Here is a 26,167-nt window from a genome sequence, read left to right on the forward strand (position 1 = left end):
TTGCCAACACAAGTAAAGCCCTGACAACACAATTAAGCTTAACACCACAAGTAAGCTTTGACAACACAAGTAAGCTTTTGACAAAATAAGTAAGCTTTGACAACACAATCAAACCTCTCAAGTTAAGACAACAAAGGCCGCATACAATTTCACATTATCACAATGCCCAGATTTCATTCTGCAATTTCACAAAAGCGCAGCGCCCTGATTTAATTTTACAATTTCACAATACCACGGCGTCCAGACTTACTTTTGCAAAGCCTATCATCAGCCAATGAGTAGCCTCCATAGGTAGGACATGTGCACTGATATCCGTACTGATCACTCGGCAAACACATATGAGAGCACGGGATGGCCTTCCTTGTACCACATGGGACAGACACTGCATGAAAAAATGAGACCCCCCCCCCCAAAGAAAATTAATAAAAAATTTTTCCTCCTCTCATAATCAAACTTATAAGTTGTTGAAAAATCATGAGCTTGCCTATGTTAACCTTATGTAATTTAGTTTACTTATTTGTAACCTGAAATTACAACCGATTTCTAAGAGATGTTAGCAAATCAGCAAAGAATCTGACAAATATCCCATTGTCCAATCAGCTGTCTTGAGCGTTCAATGTTATTAAATAATTCAAAGCAATGGATGGATCTCTTATTCTACTTTGTGACCATGTATAACAATGGAAACAACTCATTACTGGAGTCCACACCCGACAAACTCTAATTTGTCCCTCAACCGAGAGGAATTACACTGTCCCCTGTCAATGCAATTCAAAAGTAGTTATTGCTGCGAGTGAGTGAGTGAGTGAAATTATAAATTTGGCGTTTTCCAAGCCCTGAAAAGGGATGGGGTGCACGCCACACTTAACAGCAAGAGTAAATCTATACTACGTTACAAGAGATAACACTCAAATAAACGGGATGAAGTTATTGCTGTAGAAAAGTCTTCACGTGAAGACAAGTCGAACTGAGCAAGGAAACTACTAGCCATGTATTGACTGACAGGTCCCTGGCCAATTAGCCGCGTCTAAATCGGATAGACTTCGTTAAATAAAATCTGCGGTATGGCACGCCATATAATGCCGATGATTTTTCATAGTAACCTATATCCTATACTCAGTTTGTGGTTATATCAGTAAGTGATAAGCACCGTTGACATCTTCTTCGGTGCGCCTTGCAACAATCGCGAACAAGTCTGTACAATTCTGCAGATCCCCGACCTCCATCACACGGGATAATTCCCCATTGGTCGACAGGAGGAAGATCCGCCCATCACGAAGCGTGGCCATGTACTGCCCACTGTCAACGGTCAGGCCAAACAAGGATGACTCATTAGTCAGGATTGACAGGTCAGAGAAAATAGCTTGCGTATCCCCGTCACCAGTGCTTGCCATCATCTTGTTTGTCCATCCGTCCACCCAAAGCAAAGAACTGGAGAGAAAAAAGGAAACAACGCCAGGTCGTGACAAATCTCTGAACTCATGCAGTGAATAGTCCCAGATTTTATGGCAAAAATATCCTTATTAGCTAATCAAATCAGCTTTTCTCTATGTACCAAGAATGGGCCAATTTATTGCCTCTCAGAAAATATTAGACCCATAACTGTACTATTTATAGTCTTAACATGATTGTAAAGTTTGAAAAAGTTATAAATCAAACCACGCTATAAATGTTATGAACCTTATTTTGGATTTTGAACAGAAACACCTGTACTTTTATATTGCCAAAAGTCTCCGACACAGCCTAGTTTGATTTATTTTGTCTTATTGTATCTGCTAACGACTAGTTAAAGTATTCTAAGTGAAGGAGAATGGCTTAACGTCATATTGGCGTACTACAGTCATATCGTGGCGGTATGAGACAACTGTTCAGGATGCTTTGTACAGTATGGGCAACACAAGCCAATGCATCTTTTCTCTTTTGTAAAACACTGACTGACTTCTCTGTCTTAAATAGGGTTGAAAATCCTGAATATTAAACTGTTTTGCAAAACCTACTTCTAAGTGAAATGTTATAGTTATACCATAGGCACTCCGATTAGGTTTTAAGCTCGTCATACACGTGAGCTGGTCAATAAGTTAGCGCGCTAGCCCAGCGTAATGACCCAGAAGCCTCTCACCAATGCAGTCACTGTGAGTTAAGTCCAGCCCATGCTGGCCTCCTCTCAGGCCGTACGTGGGAAGGTCTGTCAGGGATGGTCGTGGGTTTCCCCCAGGCTCTGCCCACTTTCCTCCCACCATAATGCTCGTATAATTGAAATATTCTTGAGTACGGCGAAAAATACCAATCAGATAAATAAAAAAATAAATACACGTGAGCTTAACACACAACTCAAATCAACCCGATACAACGACGCGAATCAACAGAAGTTGCACTCCAGTCGGTATAGACGTATATATGCTATTCAATCTGGAAGTCTTATTCGGCCATCACCGACTTGGACCAACTCCATTCCACCGGTAGTGTTGAGTGGCGTGTTAAGCTCTCGTGTATGCATGCGAAGCTTCATAAACCAAAGCTCGCATCTATCCAGCAACTTAAGACATAAATTGCAAGTGCTTTTAAAGCCAAACTCAGAACAGGAACTCAAACTGTGGTTGGTACATTGTTGTGCAATAAAGAATTTGGGTAAAAATTCCTAGAGCAAAACATTTTGATTGTAGCTGTGCTTGAATTTTGGGTTATGAATTTTGAAGCTTTGCCATAGCTGCTTTACCTGAACCCACTTTTCTAGAAAGGTTTCCTCGTTATCGCATGTGGTTTCCTGTTTCGATTCGTTTACCTTCTGTAGGAATCCCAAACGACAGCGTTAGGCCAGATGGTATCATTCAATAATATCGCTCGCTCACTGCCGTCAAGACGAGATCTGTGTATGTGACCCGTTCCTTGGTCGCCCCAGAACAGATACCTGGGAAGGAATCGTAAACATCACGTGCGTGGCAAAGTTCTAATTGTATGTACGTCATTATGAATATTCACAAACAATGCCAGTAAGAGCTTAGGCTATAAATGTGGTAGTCTTTTCTAAGCAATGAAAGTTCACCTTCAGTCGTAAACACATGGTAAATTACATATCATTGATTTGCGCCGTGAAACAGTCCTTCTGCAGTAGGCCCTACCACATAAACCACCTGACTTAAAGCCGAAGAGGAAAGAGTGTGATTTTGCAGCAGAACCTGATATACTGCTAGGCCAGCCAGGGGCGTTCCCGTACCTGATCGGCATACACAAATTAAGAGTGACATGTCTGTTTTATTAACTGTTCCGAATATCGGTACCCATAGTGCACATGTTTGTGATTACGGGGGAAGCCGCACTGTAGTACCTGGGTTCTTGGTAGATTCAATGAATCAGTCATATTGACTGCCATATATCGTCGTTGTATTATTCCATTATTCCTCTTACTCATTGAAATGCATACTTCTTTGGTGCCTTATGCAAGATTGAGGAACTAAAATAATTCCGGCCTAAGCTACATGTGTAGTCTATATTGTTCAGTCGTACTCAGACTGTGTGTGAGCAAACTGGTGACGTAGTCTACTCGTGTATTGCTAGAGACCTACGATCAGCCCGGCTTGTACCCGAGTCGCCACTGTGCCAGAAAATGTGTCGCGTTGATTTTGTATATGACTGGACGAACTAAATTTTCTTTTGCTTGATCCTTTGGAAAAGTCCACTCCTTCCCTTACCCATCTGTCGCCTGTACAGCCACTCCGCGGGGTAAGCCGAACTGGTCCACCAGCAAAACCACTCTGTCCGTACCGTCATATCGAGCCACTTCTAACGTCCCTCTTGATTCGTCTGTCCAGTAAACATGACCGCGGCCAGGGTCGAGCCCAATGCCATTCACGACATCCACATCTGAAGGAAAAAAATGAAACATACAAAAATTAGTTTAAGAACTTATTCTTCATTGGATAACCGGCACTATAATTTGAAACACTGAATGTTGTCTAATAGTTATCAGTTTCATTCCTTTCTGTCACAGAGATTACAGACATACAAGTAACTTTCAGTCATTGTAACAAAAATATCCTCTCGAAAGAGTCATAAGAACATCGGCTTCATCCTTCCAAATTTTCACTTTAGAGTTTTAGATCGTCAGCAATATGTCCACCATATCAATTTATTTACCCATCTCAAAAAAATTTCACTTACACGACGGCGGGTTACATTACGGCCGGTGGGGACGCGTGCAAAGCCCGCCATCTTCAAGTCACTGGTAAACCTTGTCACGGCCAGAGAGGGAGCCAGCATGAGCTGGACTTGATCCCACAGCGACCGTATAGGTGAGAGGCTGTTGAGTACTGTGCTAGCAAGTCACCACTTGGCCACAGTTCCAATATTTCCTTCACATGACGACAGAGCAGCAATGCTAACGTCTGTACTGTTTACGTCTTTAAGCTCTGTTATATACACGATGGTGACCATGCAGTTTTATGGATTGGGGAAAACCGGAATGTCAGGAATAAACCATCGACCTTTGGCTAGTTACAGATAAAGTCTTCCTCGTGTGACACATGCCATATAGGGGGGGGGGGGGGGGGTAGTGGGGCTTGGGATAGGGGTGTAGGGGCATGTGGTCTCACTCAATGCAATACCACACAAGACAGCACCATCAATCCTTCAATGCTTAAGGTGCCGAGGACAATGAAAGTTTTAGAATGTTGACAACCCACTTACCAGGAATAGGTTTGAACTATGCCCCGTGTCACGCAGCCACGGCCTGTTCAGTGGATTTCATATATGTTAAAAATGTGTCTGACCTTCCACTTCAGTATCCCTCTGTCCAGGTTTCGTGTAAAACGCACGTATTTTCTTACCTGATATGATACGTTCGACCTTAGTGAAATCCCCTATCTTAGTTCTGTATATACCACGTTTTGCCGCCGATACATCTGACCAGAACAGAATCCCCAGGTCTGAGTCCACAGCAAGGGAAACTACCCTACCCAACCCCTGCAGAATAAAAATCACGGAGGTTAAATCACGAATATGACCTAATTAGGACCATATTTTCTCCAGATCGTCCAGTATTTTTTGTCCCACAGTAACTAACAGCGACAGGCGGAGAACGGAGCTGCCAAGGTGATCTAAGTTCAACTGCAACTGGACAGCGAAAGGCACAACAATATCTACAAAACGAACTAGAAGGCTTTCCAAATTATTTATATATTTAATTATGTGATGGAGATCGGCATTGTGGTGTGAGGAAACGGGGCAGAGCCAATTGGAAACACACGACTTTGCATGCGAAGGTTGCTTGCAGATCTTCCCATGCTTTCCACGAACGCAAACCTAAAGGTGCAAATCGCTCGATACATACAAAAGGAAAGGATTACTTTTGACCTACTATCTGACTTTTTGTCTGTCTGCCTATCTGTCTGCCTGCCTATCTGCCTATCTGTCTGCCTGCCTATCTGTCTGTCTGCCTATCTGTCTGCATCTATATGCGTCGAAACAGACATTCGTGTACCAGTCGTCATACAAGATGGGTGTCTGTTAGCAAATGTTTGCCAATTTGGTGCACATCTTAACATCTTGGTCATAAGTTCATTACATTTTGGTAGCGACCCGGATGCAGGAAATGTTAATAAACGATTCTTCACCATTGTCACTTGTCTGTCAACAATTTGACGGGGAAAGTTAGGCACGGATTTAGATGTAACTTTGTGCACCACTAAGCCTTTGTACAAGTACCATTTCATGCCATCCGTATGTCTGGACCCGGATGCATTAATCGTTTAAACGATTGATTCACCATTGTCAGATGTTGATAAAAAGTAACGAACGGATTTTGATCAAAATTTGCGCACTGCTTGTGCTTGACATAATTTCCACAAATCTATTATATTTTGCTTGTCAACCAATTCTGGATCCAAACCGAAGAATCTTTAAACAATTCTTCACAATTCCAAGATACGACACAAATGCTAGGTGAATTGTCTTTTTATCTGAATGGTGGGGACTTGTACATTTTAGCTAGCTGGTGGGCCGGGGAGACATTAGCGTTCACAGAGTGGTCTCTAGATCATTTTCTACTGATGTTTGCCCGCCGAGCTCAAGAATATTTCAGTTAACCAGAAGAAACCAGAATTCACCGGGGAAAACCATGCGCCGTTTTTTGAAAAGTTGCTAACGAACTTTTTCATGTTTCATCCACGTAGCCTACGTATTTTTATGCATTTGCCATACTGATGGAAGGCAAACGCCGCGAGTGATCGCCAAGGAACCTGTAAGACCACCTTACAAGATTTCCCTCTATGAAATTGAAATTTTCAATCGACTTGATATAGTATAGACGTCAGTTGTGGATAAATACAAAAGGAGCAGGAAAAACTCTTTTTTTACTTATTTGGTTGTTGTTATACGCCAAACTCAATAATTGTTCACTTATACGATGATGACCAGCGTTATGAGTAAAAACCGCTGTGCCTGGGGTAAACTGCCAACCTTTGGCAAGTTACTGAAGAACTTTCTAGCGTGTAACATACAGACATGCACAACATATTGGTGAATGACAAGTGTATGCCCTTCAATAAACGTTTAAGATTGCGCAAAAAGAACAGCGTTTTCGAAAGCGTGTCAATCCCAAGGCAAGGTGATCTACGAACAGTGATCTACAACATTTACTAGGCTAAAAAGTCTAAAAACTTCTCAAAATTATTAAATAAACACACTGTCTAGCAATGCTTGACGTCCGGATTACAAATTTGTACGAGTTAGTTTTGTACTTAGTATAGCTTTCAGGTTATGACCCAAAAACACCAAAATTATGGCTGCTAAAGCAGCGGTGCCGGGGTTCAAGCTGGCATTGCCGGCCTATTTGGTGTCGTTTCGGGTTAACTTAATCGTGTCCATGTATAGATACACAACCAACTTAATCAAAAAGCCTACATTCTTCGTAGTCATTAGTGCATTGTAAGTACACTGTATATCACATGTAGGGAGATGTGCCAGACGGAGTAAATCGACTTTTGGGTAATATTTGAAGGCGTGCATGTCCGCTTTTGCTCAAAGATTTTCAGCATACATAGAGTACATGTATAGTGCTTTGCTCTTAGTGATTTTCAGCCTTACAGCTGTAACAGTTTTCCGTGGCGTGGCCACTAAATATGGTGGAAATTGCGCTTTTTCTCAATTTGATAGCAATTTGCAGCAACACTACATGTCGCAGGAAGGAAATAAGACCAGATTCCTCATCAGGACGTCAAACTACGTCGGGTAGCATACGTACAACACAGCTGTGTTCGTACATTGATCATAGACATAAATGTATTTAAAATGCATTATAAAACAAGGGGACGTCAAAAGTGCCAAATATAGCAAATCGGCCTTTGGATAATTTTTCAAACACTGCAACTCACGCATTTATTTAGACACTTCAACGATTTTCCAGACACATGTAGTACACATATAGTCCTTTGCACTCGCCCATTTTCAGCTTTACAGCTATAGCCGTTTTGTGTCAGGTGACCTCCAAATATGGGGGGAAATTGCACTTTTTCGTTCCATTTTAATGGCAATTCTCGACAAAACTGTGCATCAGAGAAAAGTAAAAAGACCAGATTAGTGATGAGAACATCAAACTATGCCAAGCACAGCATTTAAAATATTTAAAATTTTCATCAAGTGACAAATTCGGTAAGCTGCGATGGAACTCTGACATGACTGACTGGCGTGAACGATATTTATTTATTTATCTGATGGGTGTTTTACCCAGTACTCAAGAATATTTCACATTTACGACGGCGGCCAACATTATGGTGGGTGGAAACCGGGTAGAGCCCGGGAGAAACCCACGGCCATTCGCAGGTTGCTGCAAGACCTTCCCACGTAGGACTGGAAAGGAAGCCATCATGAGCTGGACTTGAACTCAAAGAGGCCGCATTGGTGAGAGGCTTCTGGGGTCATAACTCTGCGTTGGCGCGCTAACCAACTGAACCACGGAGGCCCCCGCGTGAGCGATACGAGCCCAGCCATTCTAAAATAGACGTACTTAATGCCTATGTTGAGATTACATCTCTAACAGACTTAGGCACCACAGTTTTTACAGCAGCGACGTCGAAAGCGAGGCTCGTGCATTACGTCACCTGATCTGAGATGACTTCTTTTGCCTTACGTTAACAACTACACGTGAAGGCGAACGCACCTGTTTCGTCGCTTTGGGTGCTGCGGGAGTTGAATAATTGAACAGACTTCTGATAGTTCGAACAAGTCAACTGTTTTACTGAAGATAACATCGGAACCCTACAGCAGGGTCCTGCAACGTCGGACCAGGAGAGTATGTAAAACTATACTTATTGGAAACGGATTTACGTTAGGCCAATTACGTGACATCCCCCTTTTCAACATGAAATAAGTAAAAGAACAACTGTGAAAGAAATTACAGTTCTTTGAAACACGACGACTTAAACCAATGTTCTGGATGTTCAACAGTCTCTGAATTGAAGATGTGGAAGAACCTCTGAAAAGAAACATTTAACAACATGATATAGTGAGTGAAAATTGAAATTAACTCTTCACGGCACTGTCCAGGGCATACACAACCGGTAGCAAAGTCACTGATACGATAAAGTCAAAAATACAACTTCTCACTGAGATATATAGTCCTGAAAACGTGCTGGCTTTCGCACCACTCGTCCATACGAAGTACGCGTAACCACGGTGCTTGGAGTTTCTGGGTTTACTTCCTGACGCGGTGGACTTGTTGTCCTGGTATCCACGAGGCGATCTTCCTTTTCTGGTACTTGGGCTGGAGTATATACCTCGGGCATTCTTACCTCTGGGCAGTCTTCCTTTGTCGTTCTTAGATCACGGCGGTTTCTTCTGAACCGTCTACCATCTTCAGTGTGAATGCTGTAGGAGCGTATGTCTACTTGTTTGTCAACAACTGCTTTCTGCCACTATTTGTCTCTGTTGTGGGGCTTAAGTCTTACCACATCTCCAGGTTGCAGATCAGCGAGATCACGAGCGGAACGATTGTAGTATCGAGCTTGTTTCAGCTTTCTACTTGCCAGTTTATCGGTGACTCTGTCAACAGTTTTCGACTTGAGAAGTTCGTTGGTTGCTGGTAGAAGAGTCCTTGTTCTTCGTCCAAACAATCTCTGTACTGATGAGCTACCAATTCCTTCTGCTGGTATGTTTCTCCATTCTAGCAAAGCAAGGAAGGGATCTGTTTTGGCATGTAGAGATTTGGCCATGAGCTGCTTCACGGTTTTAACTGCGCTTTCCACTTTGCCATTTGATTGCGGATAACGTGGCGAAGAAGTAATATGTTCAAACTCATACTTGTCGGCAAACTTCTTAAACTCGGTCGAATTATAGGGAGGGCCATTGTCTGACATGAGCTGGACAGGAATTCCATGACGGGAAAACTGTGATTTCATCGTTTTTATCACTGTAGTAGCCGTTTTGTCATGTAGTCGATCAATCTCGAAGTAGTCAGAGTAATAGTCTGCCAGTATCATATAATCCTTGCCATCAAACTCAAATAGGTCACAACCCACTTTCTCCCATGGGCGACTGGGAATCTCATGGCTGATGAGAGTCTCTTTCGGCTGGTTGTTCTGTAAGGCGTTGCACGTGTTACACTTACTTAACAAATCGGTAATGTCCTTTATCATGTTCGGCCAGTATACTAGCTCTCTGGCTCCTCGAATGCATGACTGAAGACCAATGTGCGATGAGTGGAGCCGGTGCAAGATTTCTGGTCTGACACTAACAGGAACGATAACTCTCTCACCTTTAAACACTATTCCATTCTGAACGGAGAGTTCATCTCTGAATGGGAAGTATTGCTGTACTGTAAAGGGATCATCTTCCTTTCTGTCTGGCTATCCATCCTGTATCACTCTCTTCAGTGTTGACATGGTTGGATCCGATGACGTGGCTGTTTGGATTCCGTCTCGATAGCTGTTGGACACCTGTCGTCAATTAGCATATCTCCATGTTCATTTGTAGCTGTCTTGGAATATGGTAAGTATGCGCGACTGAGTGCGTCGGCAAGATACATCTCTGTTCCTTTCTTGTAGGTCACTTCATAATCAAACTTCTGCAGCCTCAATAGCATGCGTTGTAGTCTCTTCGGGGCGCTGTGTAGGCTTTTGCGGACGATTGATTCCAGTGGTTTATGGTCGGATTCAATCCTGACTTTCCTTCCATAGACGTATTGTTCGAACCGTTCCATTCCAAAGACAATGGCGAGCATTTCTCGCTCAATCTGTGCATAATTCTTCTCTGCAGAAGACAAGGAACGCGATGCATAGGCCACCGGCTGGCCATTTTGTATGAGACATGCTCCCAGTCCATCTTGGGAAGCATCGCATTGAAGTACTGTTTCAGCTTTGTCGTCAAAATATCTCAAAACAGGAGGACTTGACAAGATATCCTTCACTTCCTGAAGACATTTTCCATGGACTTCTTCATCCCAGAGAAAGTGATTCTCATTTTTGAGAAGTTCTCTTAAAGGGGCAGTTGTCGATGATAGTTTTGGGGCAAATTTCTGGAGGAAGTTGACCATGCCTAACAGACGTTGTACACTTTTCTTATCCGTCGGGGCTGGCATATCCTTGATTGCCATCACTTTAGAAGGATCAACTTTCAATCCAGAAGAAGACAAGATGTGTCCAAGGTATGGAACCTCCCGGCACTTTGAAGTTGAAACTTACTCTGATTCAGTTTAATGTTCTTCTCACGACATCTGTCCATGAAGGCAATCACCTTTCTATCGTGATCCTCGTCAGCTTCTTGGTCAGTGTCTCCAACACCAAAAACTAGAACATCATCGTGTACTACTTTCACACCATCTAGACCTTCCAGTGCTTCGTTGAGTCTACGCTGGAATTCTTCCGGTGCGGTAGAAATACCAAATGGCATACGGAGCCAGCGGTACCGTCCCCAAGGAGTTTCAAAAGTGGTCAGGTGGCTGCTCTCTTCATCGAGCTCAACGTGCCAGAATCCATTCTTCGCGTCAGCGTGGCTAAAGCATTTAGCATTGGCAAGATCAGGAAGGAGATCATCGATCGTGGGGGTTAGGTAATGGTTTCGTTTCAGAGCAGAGTTCAGAGGTTTTGGATCGATACACAGACGAAGTCGTCCATCGGGTTTAGAAACCACAACCATTGCTGAAATCCAGTCAGTAGGCACGGTGACTGGCTTAATTATACCTTTCTTGGTCAGATTCTCTAACTCTTCTTTCAGTTTAGGCTGAAGAGCAACAGGAACTTTGCGACATGGCAACTCAACAGGTTGCACTTTGTCGTCGACTTCAAGATGTAGCAGTCCTTCCAGTTTTCCTTCTCCTTGAAAAACATCTCTATAGGAAGACTTGATTTCATTCATGGTAACACCAGGCTGTTTCCTTGACTTCACATCATCACTGTGCTGATGCGACAGCAGCATAATATTCTCAGTCTCTACGGTTATAAGATTCATCTGTTGAACCGCTCTGGCTCCCAACAGAGGTCTGTAGTCACCCTTCACGATGACAAATTCAACGCTGTATTTCCTCCCATTCTTAGGATTTTTCATTGAAATGCGGCGTTTCCCGACAGGTATAGTTTCTGTTCCATTGAACATAACCAGGGTTGTTGTGGATTTTTCCACTTTCTTCAGTTGTCTGTCATTGTAGATTTCAGCGTAGAGATTCTCAGGGAGAATATCGGGCAAAGATACGTTTTGGAAATCCTTTGCCATTGGTGTCAGTCTGTTTTCCTTTTGAACTTACGGATAGCACATATTCCTCTTCCCCATCTGATGATTCCTCATCAGTGTCCACTTGATGAACTTTATGCTGTCTCTGTTTGCCTTTATTTGGACATTTGGACGAAAAGTGATTGGGTTTATCACAGTGGGAGCAAACTTTACCCCAGGCAGGGCATTTTTCCTTAACAAAAGGATGACGTTTGCCACAGAATTTACATTCCAGCTCTGAATGGTTCTTCTGTTTCCCTTTATGTTGCTTCTGCGTTTTCTGTCTGTGTTGGGTTTTGTTCTTATGTTTGTCCCTTACCTGCTGAACTTCGTCAACAGAAGCCATAGATTTCATTTGCTGAGAAGCCGATTCATGTGCTCTGCACACATCAATGCAAGATTTTAAAGTCAGTCTCGCATCCTGCAACAACCTCTTTCGAGTATTGTTGTCACGAATTCCAACCACAATTCTGTCTCTTATTAAGCTATCTTCCAGCTGTCCATAATTGCACGTCTTTGCAAGTGTACGAAGCACTGCAACATACGAGTCAACAGTCTCTGATGTCTCCTGGTCTCGGCGATTAAAGCAGTATCTCTCGTAAGTTTCATTGGTCTCTCCGACACAAAATGTTTCAAACTTCTGCAGTACAATGTCTATATCCTGTTTATCCTCTTCCTGTGTGAAGGTTAAACCATCAAGAATATCCAATGCATCCACGCCTATACAAGTCAGTAGGGTAGCAGTCCTGTATTTACTTTCCGAATCACAAAGTCTAGTTGCGGTTTCATAATTGTCCCACATCCGTCTGATTTTTTTCCAATTCGTCGCCAAGTTTCCTTTCAGATCCAGTTTGGTTGGCAGTGGAATGTTTGTAGGGACATGTACAACATTAGGAGCGTGTATATTGTTAGCTTGTTCTTCCGCCATTTTCCAGGAATTACAATAACACAAGTCAGTGTGTCACATACTGGGCTTCCGTAGAAAATGCAGCACATCTATATAGAGCACAAGTGTCATGGAGCTTCACCAGAGTAAACTCGATTGTCCTATACGCGACATCGTAGAAATCCAGCTTACAGTGCAAAGGCCAAATGTCCGTAACGGGCTTCCATACTTTTTTGCTCCAGCGTTGGGGAGAACAGTCAATCACACTAAAAATCAAGCTAATGTTCACAGAGTCCACTGTTATTTCCGTTCGCAATGTTCAGAATCGATTATTTTCACAGTGTCCATTCACAAAAATCACAAGTTTTGGCAAATAATGCGAATCTCAGTTCAGAGAAATACAACATTGTGTTCTCGACGCTGGATGACCCCAGGCATAAGCTGACATACAAGCCTTTCACCATACCCAGTCGATTGGACCGCAATGACATCTCTTTTCTCACATGCCGCATGAAGAGCGGTGACCTGCTTTGCCTTTAACTCTACAGAGACGCCACCGCTGGCCTTGGCATATGCGATTACCTCTACGAAACTCTCTTTTCGTGCCGTCTTTCGAGGGCGCCGCCATGTTAAATAAGTTAATATTCATTACCTAATTCGTGAGTAAATATTTCATTTCTATTTTCGATGTTTTTGGTTAATTCAGCTGCAGGTGGTTGCTTGATTTTATACCACTGATACAGATTTAGCCTCAAGGAATCTCAAAACAATTATTAAATATCTGATACTCCTCTATCACCAATTATAGCCAACTTTGAGGGGATATCACTGCGCTGATGGCGCCCATCTATACACGAGCCTTGCCTCAGTACCGCAGGATCACGTAGAAAGGCGCGTGATCTCGCATGAAGCCCGGCGTAATCTGCCTGATATCAAATTCCCGAATGTCAGTCATCTTCGCCGTTCAACTGCCCGAAACACATCGGCGTCATACCACACAACCGGGAGACGGTTAGCGTTTAAATCCTTCTGTAATTATGTCAAGTCGGGGAAAATTTGCCAGCATCTCACTTACTATCCATGCTGTGATATATATGTTTAAGACCACAAGGAAGTGGCATTTTTCGCTTCAAATTTCCATACACATTTTCTGTACACTTATATCTTTTATATGAGAGCATAAGTTGTTGGTCGAAAATAACTACATAACCAGATATACGGCTTTGAATATTTCAATGCGACCTTACACCGTTTATCACTACGACAGGTGGCCGGCCATTCGCGTTCCCGCTTGATAATCATGCCCAGTGAAAAACAGCGATTCCTTCTCGGACGCAAAAAACGTGGCCCGTGTAACCGCAAGTTCATACTTCCACGTATGAATCCACGAACTGCCATGCACTGACTGACTGCTTTACTAATAGTTCCGCCGTTGTCAGAAAGCCAACACCGAGACCAGGCATATGTAGATATCTGTCAATCACCGGGGCCAAGTTAGCGTGTTGTAAAGAAGACAAGGTTTGCGCAAAACAAAACTGACTTTCAGAAATATATGCACAACGTTGCAATGGAACTGGGTGACCCATTCGCAACTTCAGTGTAAACCAGATAATTAAGAGAACATATATATGATACATCTTCATCGTAGCCATCCATACGTTGTATTACACTATATGGCATCTATATGTAAATGTGCCAGATGTGGTAAATCTGCCTGTGGGCATCATTCAAAGGCGTGCATGTCCTATGTTTTTTGACATACGTCAACAATTTTCACCACACATATATAGCCTTTTATATACAACGATATTCAGGTTTAGAGATGTACAGCTTTCTTTCACGTGACTTGCAAAAATGGGAACACTGCGATTTTTCGCGGTCTGATCGCAATTTGCGACTGGATTCGTGATCAGGACGTCGAACTACATCGGTTGGCATACTTACGATATTTTTAGATACATCCTAGTCACGAATAGAGTGTATATGCATTATATAAGATACAGTGGTAAATGTGCCAGCATACAATGAATCGACCTTTTGTCAAATTTTGAAGTCCTGCATATCCTGTATTTATTAAAACAGCTCATTAAATACCTATGTGTACAGACCGCTTGAAAGCCGTACAACTGCATGCAATTCTAGTTTTTCTTCTTCACTAACAACTGTTTTTTTGTTTTGTTTTGCGAGAAAACAGCGTGTCACGGCGACATTACCAAATCGCTTGGGCCACCTGTTGGAGTATAAAACTTTACCCACCTGTGACCCACTTTTCGACGATATTGGAGAAGTATGGAAATCTAAAAAAACATTCTTCTCCAGAACCGCTTATCCGATAACAGTGAAAATTTTTATGCATGTACAACACTGCTGGGGGTGTCAGGATTGAAAATTTTATGCAAATCGGTCCAGAAAAGTGGAAGGTCGGTATTGGTCGTTGTAGTCACGTGATGACCTGTGGCTGAAGTTTGAAAAAGAAATATAGCAATTAAATGCAGTTTGATCCAAAACCGTGGTTTTAGTTTTTTCTACGATGTATAGTTTTTCTTTAAATTGCAATTAAAGTTCATTTTCGTGTCATTTTTCAAATGTCACCTGGCCAGATATCAAGCTGAAAATTGATCCGTAGACAGATCAACTACAGATCTTCATTTCTGACTGCGGAACCGCAGAGTTACGGCTGACAGTTTTGTCATTAAAATTCGTTTAAAAACTTGTTTTTTTATTCATAGTCGGGTCCTAAAATTGCAATATCTCCAAAACCGCTAAAGGTAGAAAAAACAAAGTTGGCATTTTTAATAGCCAACATATGAAGCAGCTTTTGACATTTTGTGCTGTTTGGCCAGTCACGTGATTTAGCAGCCATTTAGAATTTTATTGATAATCTTAAACCATCTTTTTCCGTAAATCGGCTAATAGTCTTTGCAAATTTTAGGTGGATCGCCGTACTTATATTGTAAAAAAATAAACGTTCTGTTTGGTATGCAAGTTATGCTGAGACAGACCAATGAAATTAGCTAAAAAGTAGATAAAAGCTAAAAAAATACTTGAATAAACTCACTGTCTAATGTTCCTTGACGTCAGGATTACACTGTTTTTTTTACTGAGTATAGTTTTCAGGTTATCAAAACCATCAAAAATACGTATGACGCCCCCCATCCCCCCCACCCCCCCCCCCCCCCCACACACACACACCAAGCATACATACATACCAAAATTGAAGAAACCTCCCATTCAAATATCGCCCCAAACAGTCACCGGTCTTTTTCATCAATGACCATGAAATTATCAGGCACCAGACTATCGGTCCTATCAGCCTGGAGTTCAAGTCCAGTCTACTCCTAGCGATTCTTAGCAAATTCATTTCAGACTAAAGTATGGACACTATGGTTCATTTATGGGAGATCGTGATGACGGGTTTTGCTGAAATAGTTTGTTTTCGTTAAAAGTACGAAATCTGGTAAATGCAATTTACTTGTTGTCTAATATGAATTACGGACATGTTTTTAGCTCGTATTAGACAAACCTGAGGTCCTTTCAGAAGAACATAGAACTGATAGATTTGGACGGTCTGTGGCGGAGAAAGTGGAAAGTTTTAGAAAGTCGACACTGAATGCTGTGTGTACAGACCGCTTGGAAGCCGTATAAGTGCAGACAGTTCTAGTTTGAAAGTAAACTCAATCCACTTTGTTCACCTAAATGCGCTTACGCGTGGTGCTAGTGGCATGTAATTTGCTACTATTTAAGCATTTCCACGAACAATTAAAATAAAACCATGAAACACTCTATGTTGTATTGTCTTATATGGTCTAGAGCTGGTGTGCACACCCACCTCGTGTGCCCAAGCAATTTATAGCCATTAGGCCACGACCCGCTCTCAGGAAGAGGAAATAGAAATAAAATAAGACATACTACGAGAATGGGGTTCGAGGGAATAACCGAATGGATGAACCATAATACTTTAACCAAGCACTCGGACAACTCGGTATGTATGTAGAGGATGACTAAGGGGACGAACGGAAACCAGTGTGCACTGTTTCTGATGTTTCTTCTCGAGCCTATATCCCGAATAAGCTGTACACAGAACAAGCTACTCTAACGCTTGTCCGAAGCTCGTGATGCCGAGTGGAACATGAGTACATCGGAAATGTTAAATGGGAGTAATGGGAGTGGTTTGTGTGGAAAGGCCACGGCAAAAAGTTTCTGATCTGTTCTGCAACACAGTTAAGCAGTATTTTTCTACACTTAAAAAGTATGTACAAAGAACACAGTGCCCTAAATTATTCATTCAGAGAAGAGTGGTTGTTACCTGCGATCTACTCCACGCTATTAATCTGGAAGAAAAATATTGTTGAGAATGGTGTGAACACCGACCTAATAACTAAATATAAACCCAATTTTCACCTGACAAGAAAAAATGATATGTGTTATTTATGGCAGTTAACTTTCATACAGCCTTACACGAAGTTTTTTCGCTGTAAATATACACCGTCTGTTTTGTGGGCCCTGGGTAGTGACATCATTCAAGGAGGACATCTCAGTTTTTTTAAAGCAGCATCGGTAAGGTATATGAAGGGCAAATGGCAGATTTACACAGACACTCTTTCAGTTTCAGGACCCTGAATACATCCAGACGTAATACATACCTAACAAAGATTTAGCTTGATTTTACAAGGTTCTGTATGGCAGCTATAACCAGGTTACCTGCTTTATGGGTTGAGTGAAGTGGCCATCTTGATAACGTAAAATAGTCGTGGCACAGCTTACGTACACTTCTGAAATAGAAACAGATATTGCATGCCAGTACTTAAATGTATAAAATATAGTCTAAAAGACAGGTTGTCATGTCTGTTTGTGGCAAACAGGATCATTTAAAATTGTATATAGGTTGTGTATCAACCATTCATCTCCATGCGTTGACATAAATAATTCAATAATTACATCGGAATTTTTTTTTTCATTCACGTGTTTAGGCTAAATATTTTTTGAAGGTTGGTAGACTACTTTCTACTTCCGCTTTTGCTTCGGACTGTCGATTTATTTTATCTTCGCTGTATATAGCTTGGCCTTCACATCGTGTTATTGCCCAATCGGTCTCCCGACTTCGAGGGAGTGAGTGAGTGCCTGAGGCTTAACAATAGTTCAGTCATATGACGACGACGGAGTGTATGTAAGGTACCTCTTTGTTGCAGGACGGATTTCCACCGCTCTTTTATCTAGTGCTGCTTCACTGCGACGACTTACCGAAGGCAAGTAAGTTGATACGGGCCAATCAGTCATTGCACTATCCCCTTAATGTTGCACGCCAAGCGGGGAAGTTACAAATTCCTCTTTTTTAAGGTCATAGGTGTGACCCGACCCAGGGCTGACCCTGAATCTACCGTCCCCGAAACAGACGCTCTACAAACTCTGCTATCGGGGCCGGCCTCCCGACTTCGAGGCGGACGCTCCAGCATTAGACCACCGAAGCGGTATCAGTTACATTTAAAGCGTACGATTTAGTACAGAGCCTATAACTATATAAAAAGAAACCTACTCGTCTACCGGAAGTTGATCGCTTGAAGGATATAACAATTGTGAAAGCCGGAACACTTTCAAGCTGCCTCCTTGAAGAGAGTCACATATCCCAGTGGTAAAGTTTTTTTAACCAACTCGATGACTATTTTCCGTACACAACACTAACAATCGGTCACTCACTCACTCACGACAAGTTCATGAGATAAGTGCACTTAGCATCAGTCAATCCCCACAACCAGTTCATGAGATAAGTGCACTTAGCATCAGTCACGACCTCACGACTAGTTCACGAGAAAAGTGCACTTAGCATCAGTCAGTCACTCACGATCAGTTCATAAGTACACTTAGTGTCAGTCAGTCACTCGCGACTAGTCCACGAGATAAGTGCACTTAGCATCAGTCACCCACTCACAAGCACTTTATGAGACAAGTGCACTTAGCGTCCGTCACGACCTCACCACCAGTACATGAGATAAGTGAACATCAGTCACGATCCCACGAACAGTTCATGAGATAAGTGCACTTAACATCAGTCACGACCTCACGACCTGTACACGAGACAAGTGCACTTAGCATCAGAAACTCGCTCACAACCAGTTCATGAGATAAGTGCACTTGGTATCAGTCACGCACTCACGACGTGTCCATGCACTCAGCATCAACACACTCAACATCAGTCACTCAGTCAGTTCATGAGAGTGCACTCAGCGTCAGTAACACAATCACGACTAGATCACGAGATAAGTGTACTTAGTATCAGTCATTCACTCACAACCAGTTCATGAGATAAGTGCACTTCGCGTCAATCACTCTCTCACGACCAGTTCATGAGAGAAGTGCACTTAGCGCCAGTCACTCACTCACAACTAGTTCACTAGATAGGTGATTGGTGTTTTACTCAATAATATTTCACTTATACGACGGCGGTCAACACAATTGTGACAGGACACCTGGCAGAGCAGGTGAAACCCACGACTAACCGCACGTTGCTGTCAGACATCACTGTTGAATTAATATAAGATGTAGCCCAAATGTATGATACAAAACTGTTATATATTTACAAGAATAATAAGTGCGCCCATCATAATATAAGCCAGTTCATCATACTGACTTATTCAAGTTTAAATTTGAGATTGAATCAATGCTGTTGCAAGGTCGAATTCCGGATTCACTGCATGCCACAGCCCTTTCATAAATAAACCTGACAATTGCCATCGTTTTCAACAAATATCCTTGAGTTTAACATGGTGTAAATATAAATTAAAAAAAATATAGTCTAAATATATTGACCTACTCAAACGCTGCTTCTAATGCTTTTAATGGTGTTTTTGTCTTAAACAGGGCAGAAATGATTCTACCATGCATAGCGGATTATCGTCTTGTTAATAACAGTGAAGACCACTAAACAGATATCACATTTCAGCAATTTCACAGAGGGTGTTGAGGGTGTGCTTATAGAGGCTGTACTGGTCTTTAGTAACCTTACCAGCTAACAAACTGCGTGTACATTGTATGTGACCAGTGCTCTGGGATGGGTCACTTTATCGTAAACCTTTGTCTTTCTAACCAAAGAAGTTATAGGGTGGGAGAGTGAGATTTCTGTTCAAAATGGGCTGATTGTATGTTTAGTGTGCATTTAGTATGACAGGCAACAGAGGTACAGGTAAATCATTTTTTCTCATTATAATATCTCCGACATCTTGATCAGGTAAATCTGATGTGAATGAAAACACAAATTTATAAATTTATATGCTTCTCGATTACTTACTTGCTCCCGGCCCCACTGCCTTTATGTAACAAACCGACTAAATTTCACTTTGTTCAAGGCCACTGAAGATTTCCACATTATTGTGCTGATGTGTACAGGAAACTGACAATGCTGCGATATGCCTTGACAGCATGACGAATAATAAAGACTGTTTATACCTCACTGTTTACGATTTATACCAACACTTAGTAACATATGTGCATAATTCTTTGCTACTGTTGAACGTATAAATAATTTTAAGATATAAGCTTATACCTTACCCGAGCCAAAGGTACTTGACAATAAGGGCAGAGTAAATGTCAGGTAACGCAATATCTGGTTATGTCCGTCCATTGTGGAAGTAGGTAGATAAATGAACTCGCTCTTGTTTTCACCTGACTGTAGGTTCCTTTGCGCAATCTCACATGATGAGTTCCTGTTGATATTTTGATCAGTGACACACCAGATACTCGAAGCGCGTGGCATGTATACAATGCACAGATTGAAGTGTTTTGTAAAAAAAACTTTGTGAAGTGAAAACAATTGTTAATACGATACCATGTGACAGGCATCTACTTGACCTTTGTGTGCTTGTGCGCATGTATGCCAGAAATCCAATATTTATGAGAACAGCGAAATCGGCACAGAGTGGTTCGTCGGAATTTCAGAACTTAATGAGATCTCTGTGAGGCCTGGTATATGGTCAAGGGCGATACACAGCAGGAAACCGGACCCTCAGTGACTGGAGTCAGGACAGCACTTGACCAATATAACAACCGCGATACATTTATATAAACTATATATATATATATATATATATATATATATATATATATATATATATATATATATCTTTGTGCAGTATTTAAAGTCGAATTTTGGAACGTTGCATGACTGTATGCAACCTTAATTGTTTTTTGGGGGGGGGGCGGGGGTGGAGGAGAGGCAAGCTGAAGGAAATGAGGTGAGAGTAGGGGTATATAATTGTTGCATTTTGTCTTTTTTTTTCTCTATGGACCCGCGGAAACTGTATGCACACCTCTCATTACTGACCATTTCAGGAGTGGTAGATCCAGGGTGAATCCTGAGTGGAGTCACACGTAAGACCTTAAAAGAGGAAGTTGTAACTTCCTCGCTTGGCGTTCAGCATGAAGTGGATAGTGCAACGACTGATTCATCCGTATCAGTATAATGGCTCGGGCGGGGCAACTTACTTGCCTTCGGTAAGTCGCCTCAGTGAAGCAGCACTAGATAAATTGGTCACACGTTACAGAGCTACGACGGCAGTGTAATAGCTGGCAATTGGTCACACGTTACAGAGAAGCATCGGTAGTGTTTTACCAGGCAAGCGGTCACACGTAACAGAGAACCGTCGGTTGTGTTATACCAGGCAAGCGGTCACACGTAACAGAGCAACGACGGAAGTGTTATAGCTGGTAACTGGTCACACGTAACAGAGTAGTGACGGCCGTGTTATACCAGGCAATTGCCCACACGTAACCAAGCGGCGACAAGTGTTATACCAGGCAATTGGTCACACGTAACCAAGCGGCGACAAGTGTTATAACAGGCAATTGCCCACACGTAACCAAGCGGCGACAAGTGTTATACCAGGCAATTGGTCACACGTAACCAAGCGACGACAAGTGTTATACCTGGGTAATGGTCACACGTAACCAAGCGGCGAAAAGTGTTATACCTGGGTAATGGTCACACGTAACCAAGCGGCGACAAGTGTTATACCTGGGTAATGGTCACACGTAACCAAGCGGCGACAAGTGTTATACCTGGGTAATGGTCACACGTAACCAAGCGGCGACAAGTGTTATACCTGGGTAATGGTCACACGTAACCAAGCGGCGACAAGTGTTATACCTGGGTAATGGTCACACGTAACCAAGCGGCGACAAGTGTTATACCTGGGTAATGGCCACACGTAACCAAGCGACGACAAGTGTTATACCAGGGTAATGGTCATGTATGTAACCGTTGAAATCCCAAACTTGTCAATTTACATCAGTTAAGGTTTTATTCTAACTGTTGATGCAAAATGCTTTTATCATTGCGTAACTTTACGTAGGCTAAGTTAAGTCCACAAGACTTTGTTCAATGAGGTCGCTGGTTCGAATCCAGTTTTCGGTTATTCGATCAAGGCTTTAAGTCAGTAGGTTTGTTACAGCGGGATCGGCGATTCACCCAGCCCATGAACTAAACCTCTATCCCCTTCCTTCCAAACCTCCATTAAAACTTTATCACTTTATGCAAGGCCCTTGTAATTAAGTTTGAAGCCAAAATTGGGATCATTCACCAATGTGAATCAACAGATATGATTTTCAAAATGGATGTTTCAGAAACAGTATTTTGTTACAAAAGATTACACATTCATGATATATTCTAATGCTTAAAGGTGGTCGAGAAAGTGTAATCAGTTCAAATGAAATGAGATCAAAATGAGGTCTGTCAATCTGACATGATCAGCTGAGTGAACTACTGGGCTAATGTATGTTCGAGGGAAAGTCTACCGCTCAGGTTTTTGCTACTGATTGGCATTTCACATGCAGTTCCGGCGATATGTTGCCCGACTCGAGGGTCGATGGTTCGAAACTCTAGGTTGGTATTAGCCAATTTTCAGCACTAGAATCTAGGGTAGTCCAGAAAGTATTAACTGATAACGAATTTACTGTACTTCAATCAATAACCTGACTGCAAATTAAGGCAGGTAGTTAACCTAGACATACAGTATGTTAAGGTTTCTTCCACATGCAAGAACCTAACATGGTATTTATACATAAAAAACTCTAGTGAGTGGCGCTAAACAGCAATCAGTCAACCAAACCTAGGAATGATCGGTTCATTACATTAGCTCCGGAGCCATATTTGATTTGACAATAACGTTTCCACCGCCGAGAAAACTATTTACACCAAGGGGACACCTTGCACAGGGAGGAAACATTAACTGTAAGGAAAACCTTTCCACCGCGGAGAAGTTTCACAACACGAAGGACACTATTCTACGCTGGAAAAACGTTTACACCCCAGAGAAAGCTATTAACACTAGGAGCAAACGTTTACACGGCGGCGAAACCTATTTATTTATTTATTTGATTGCTGTTTTACGGCGTACTGAAGAATATTTCACTTATACGACGGCGGCCAGAGGAAACCGGGCATAGCCCGGTGGGAACCCATGACCATCCGCAGGTTGCTGGCAGACATTCCCACGTACGGCCAGAGAGGAAGCCAGCATGAGCTGGACCTTGAAATCACACCGACCGCATTGGTGATAGGCTGAGAAACCTATTTACACGGAAGACTAAACATTTACACCGCAAAGAACCAATTTACATGGATGAGAAAACGTTAACACCGCGGAGAAAAGTTATTTACAGTGAGGATAAAACATTTACACCGCGGAGAAATAGATTTACACGGCGGAGAAAAAGTTTACCCCGCGGAAAAACCTGTTTTACATGGAGAAAAACGTTTACACAGCGAAAAAACCTATTTACATGGCGAAAACATTTACACCGCGGAGAAACCTATTTACGCAGAGGAGAAAACGTCTACACCGCGGGGAAACTATCTACACGGAGGAAAAAACGTTTACACCGCAGAGAAACTTTCTTACATGGACAAAAGGTTTTAACCGAGGAGAAAACTACTTATACCGCCTTTTAACCGAATTTACGAATTTTATCTAAATTGTTTCAGTGTCTGGTACTACAGGTTTGAAGCTAAATGCTTTAACCCCAAAAAAACGGATTCCACTTTTTAAGCAAAATCTGTTTGCCCGTCGGTCCGTGCATGGCTCGGTAGGCCTACTCTGGCATTGTAGTATGCTGTATATAAGCTTTTCCTAGGGTTATTTCGACAACTACTTTGCCGAATATAACATCGTCCGTAGGTTCCTTCCAGAATTACTTTGCTAAATATAACATTGTCCGCGGATTATTTCGATAAAACTACTGTGCCGAATACAACATTGTCTGCGGGTTATTTCGAGAACTCCTTTGCCGAATATAACATTGTTCGTGGGTTATTTCGAGAACTCCTTTCACCGAATATAGCATTGTCCGCGGGTTATTTCGAGAACTCCTTTGCCGAATATAACAATGTCCGCAGATTATTTCGATAAAACTACTGTGCCGAATACAACATTGTCCGCGGGTTATTTCGAAAACTCCTTTGCCGAATATAACATTGTTCGTGGGTTATTTCGAGAACTCCTTTCACCGAATATAGCATTGTCCACAGGTTACTTCGAGAAATCCTTTGATGAATATAACATTGTCCGTGGGTTATTTCGAGAGAACTACTTTGGCGAATATAACATTGTCCGTGGGTTATTTGGAGAACTACGTTGCCGAATATAACATTGTCCGCGGGTTATTTCGAGAACTACTTAGCCGAATACATCATTAACCATGGGCTATTGAGGAATATAACATTGTCCACAGGTTATTTCGAGAACTACTTTGTCGAGCGTAGCATTGTCTGCAGGTTATTTCAAGAGGTACTTCGCAGAATATAACATTTTCCATGTGTTATTCAAGTATTATTATTATACTTTGTCGAACATAGCTTTGTGCGCAGATTATTTTGAGAACTACGTTGCCGAATATAACATTGTCCGCGGGTTTTTTCGAGAGCTACTTTGCCGAACATAACATTGTCCGGGTGTTATTTTGAGAACTCTTTTGCCGAATATAACATTGTCCGTGGGTTATTTTGAAAACTACTTGAATATAACCAATCGTAGCTTGACGGCTTGTTACAAAAACCTGATAAACTCTTGGTATATTCCTGTCTGTCACATGGTACATATGTATGTTGAAACCGCAGCAGAGTTTGTAACGTTACCTGTATAACTGGGGCCCGAGTCTGTAACCTTGTCAATATAACTGTAGCCGAGTCGGTAACCTTGCCCATATAAAACTGTAGCCGAGTATGTAACGTTGCCCGTATAACTGTAGCCGAGTCTCTAACCTTGCCCGTGTAAAACTGTAGCCGAGTCTGTAACGTTGCCCGTATAACTGTAGCCGAGTCTCTTAACCTTGCCCGTATAAAACTGTAGCCGAGTCTGTAACGTTGCCCGTATAACTGTAGCCAAGTCTCTAACGTTGCCCGTATAATTATTACACTTAAACCAAAGAGAAAACAGCACAGCAAACATTTATCGGTTGTTAAATTTACCAACTTCATTTAATTTGTTTCTGTTTTTGTCTAATTTGCTTTTTTATATACCGGTATTTGAAATTCGTCTTTATCGATAAATTTTTATAGTAAATCCAAAACGTTGTGTATTTACAGGTATTTACTTATTTGATTGGGGTCCTACTCAAGAATACCTGACGACGGCGCACAGCATTGTGGTGGGGGGAAAATGGGTAGAGAGCTCCCGAAAACCTACAACCATCCGCAAGTCGTTGACACAAAGACGCACTAGTCTCTTAATTAAATCAAGGACAAATCACTAAAAACATACCGAAAAAGCTGATTCAGATATTTGCCAAAAATACCTCTTGCAATAAAATAAGAACATTCCAATAACTTTATTTGCACAAAAAATGACAGTGATTAATGTGAGAAAGGAGACAGAACAAAACTGGCATTACACAAATACTTGTAAACACAACAAACATTTTTAAAAAAGTTACAGATATGCAGAGTGAAGCACACACTACACCCATTTATTCAAATGAAGAGAAAACAGTACAAAGAGAGATATTTAAACATGAAGCAAGATTAAAAACTGCAATGATACTGAGGCATCAACTGTAATAAACCAAATTTGGTTTGCTTCACTTGATAACTGTGGGTTAAAATGTTCACGACTTAAGTCTATTGCTGCACACAATAGTCCAAATGCAAGTCTGAAGCTGTAAGTCTGAAGTTGCACACAATAGTCCCAATGCTGGTCTAAAGCTGCACACAACAGTCTCAATGTAAGTCTATAGCTGCACACAATAGTCTCAATGCAAGTCCGAAGCTGCACACAACAGTCTCAATGCAAGTCTGAAGCTGCACACAACAGTCTCAATGTAAGTCTGAAGTTGCACACAACAGTCTCAATGTAAGTCTGAAGTTGCACACAATAGTCCCAATGCAAGTCTGAAGCTGCACACAACAGTCTCAATGCAAGTCTGAGGCTGCACACAACAGTCTCAATGTAAGTCTGAAGTTGCACACAACAGTCTCAATGTAAGTCTGAAGTTGCACACAATAGTCCCAATGCAAGTCCGAAGCTGCACACAACAGTCTCAATGTAAGTCTGTACCTGTACAGAATGAATAATGTGGAACCAATAGATAAAATAACTAGTCATA

At 41.9% G+C, this 26,167-nt stretch overlaps 1 protein-coding gene across 1 annotated transcript; it reads right to left on the reverse strand.

Moving 5' to 3' along the window:
* Nucleotides 1–1,127: 1,127 nt before the first annotated feature.
* On the reverse strand, nucleotides 1,128–20,195 carry LOC135474964 (low-density lipoprotein receptor-related protein 4-like). The gene is made up of 6 exons (XM_064754670.1): nucleotides 20,123–20,195; nucleotides 17,282–17,352; nucleotides 4,824–4,959; nucleotides 3,690–3,861; nucleotides 2,783–2,908; nucleotides 1,128–1,431 (listed from the first exon to the last, which is right to left on the reverse strand). The coding sequence occupies exons 1-6, from the start codon at nucleotides 20,193–20,195 to the stop codon at nucleotides 1,128–1,130; spliced, it is 882 nt and encodes a 293-aa protein (XP_064610740.1).
* Between the last annotated feature and the right edge of the window lie 5,972 nt (nucleotides 20,196–26,167).

Source organism: Liolophura sinensis, chromosome 9 (assembly GCF_032854445.1).
Source record: "Liolophura sinensis isolate JHLJ2023 chromosome 9, CUHK_Ljap_v2, whole genome shotgun sequence".
Taxonomy (NCBI): domain Eukaryota; kingdom Metazoa; phylum Mollusca; class Polyplacophora; order Chitonida; family Chitonidae; genus Liolophura; species Liolophura sinensis.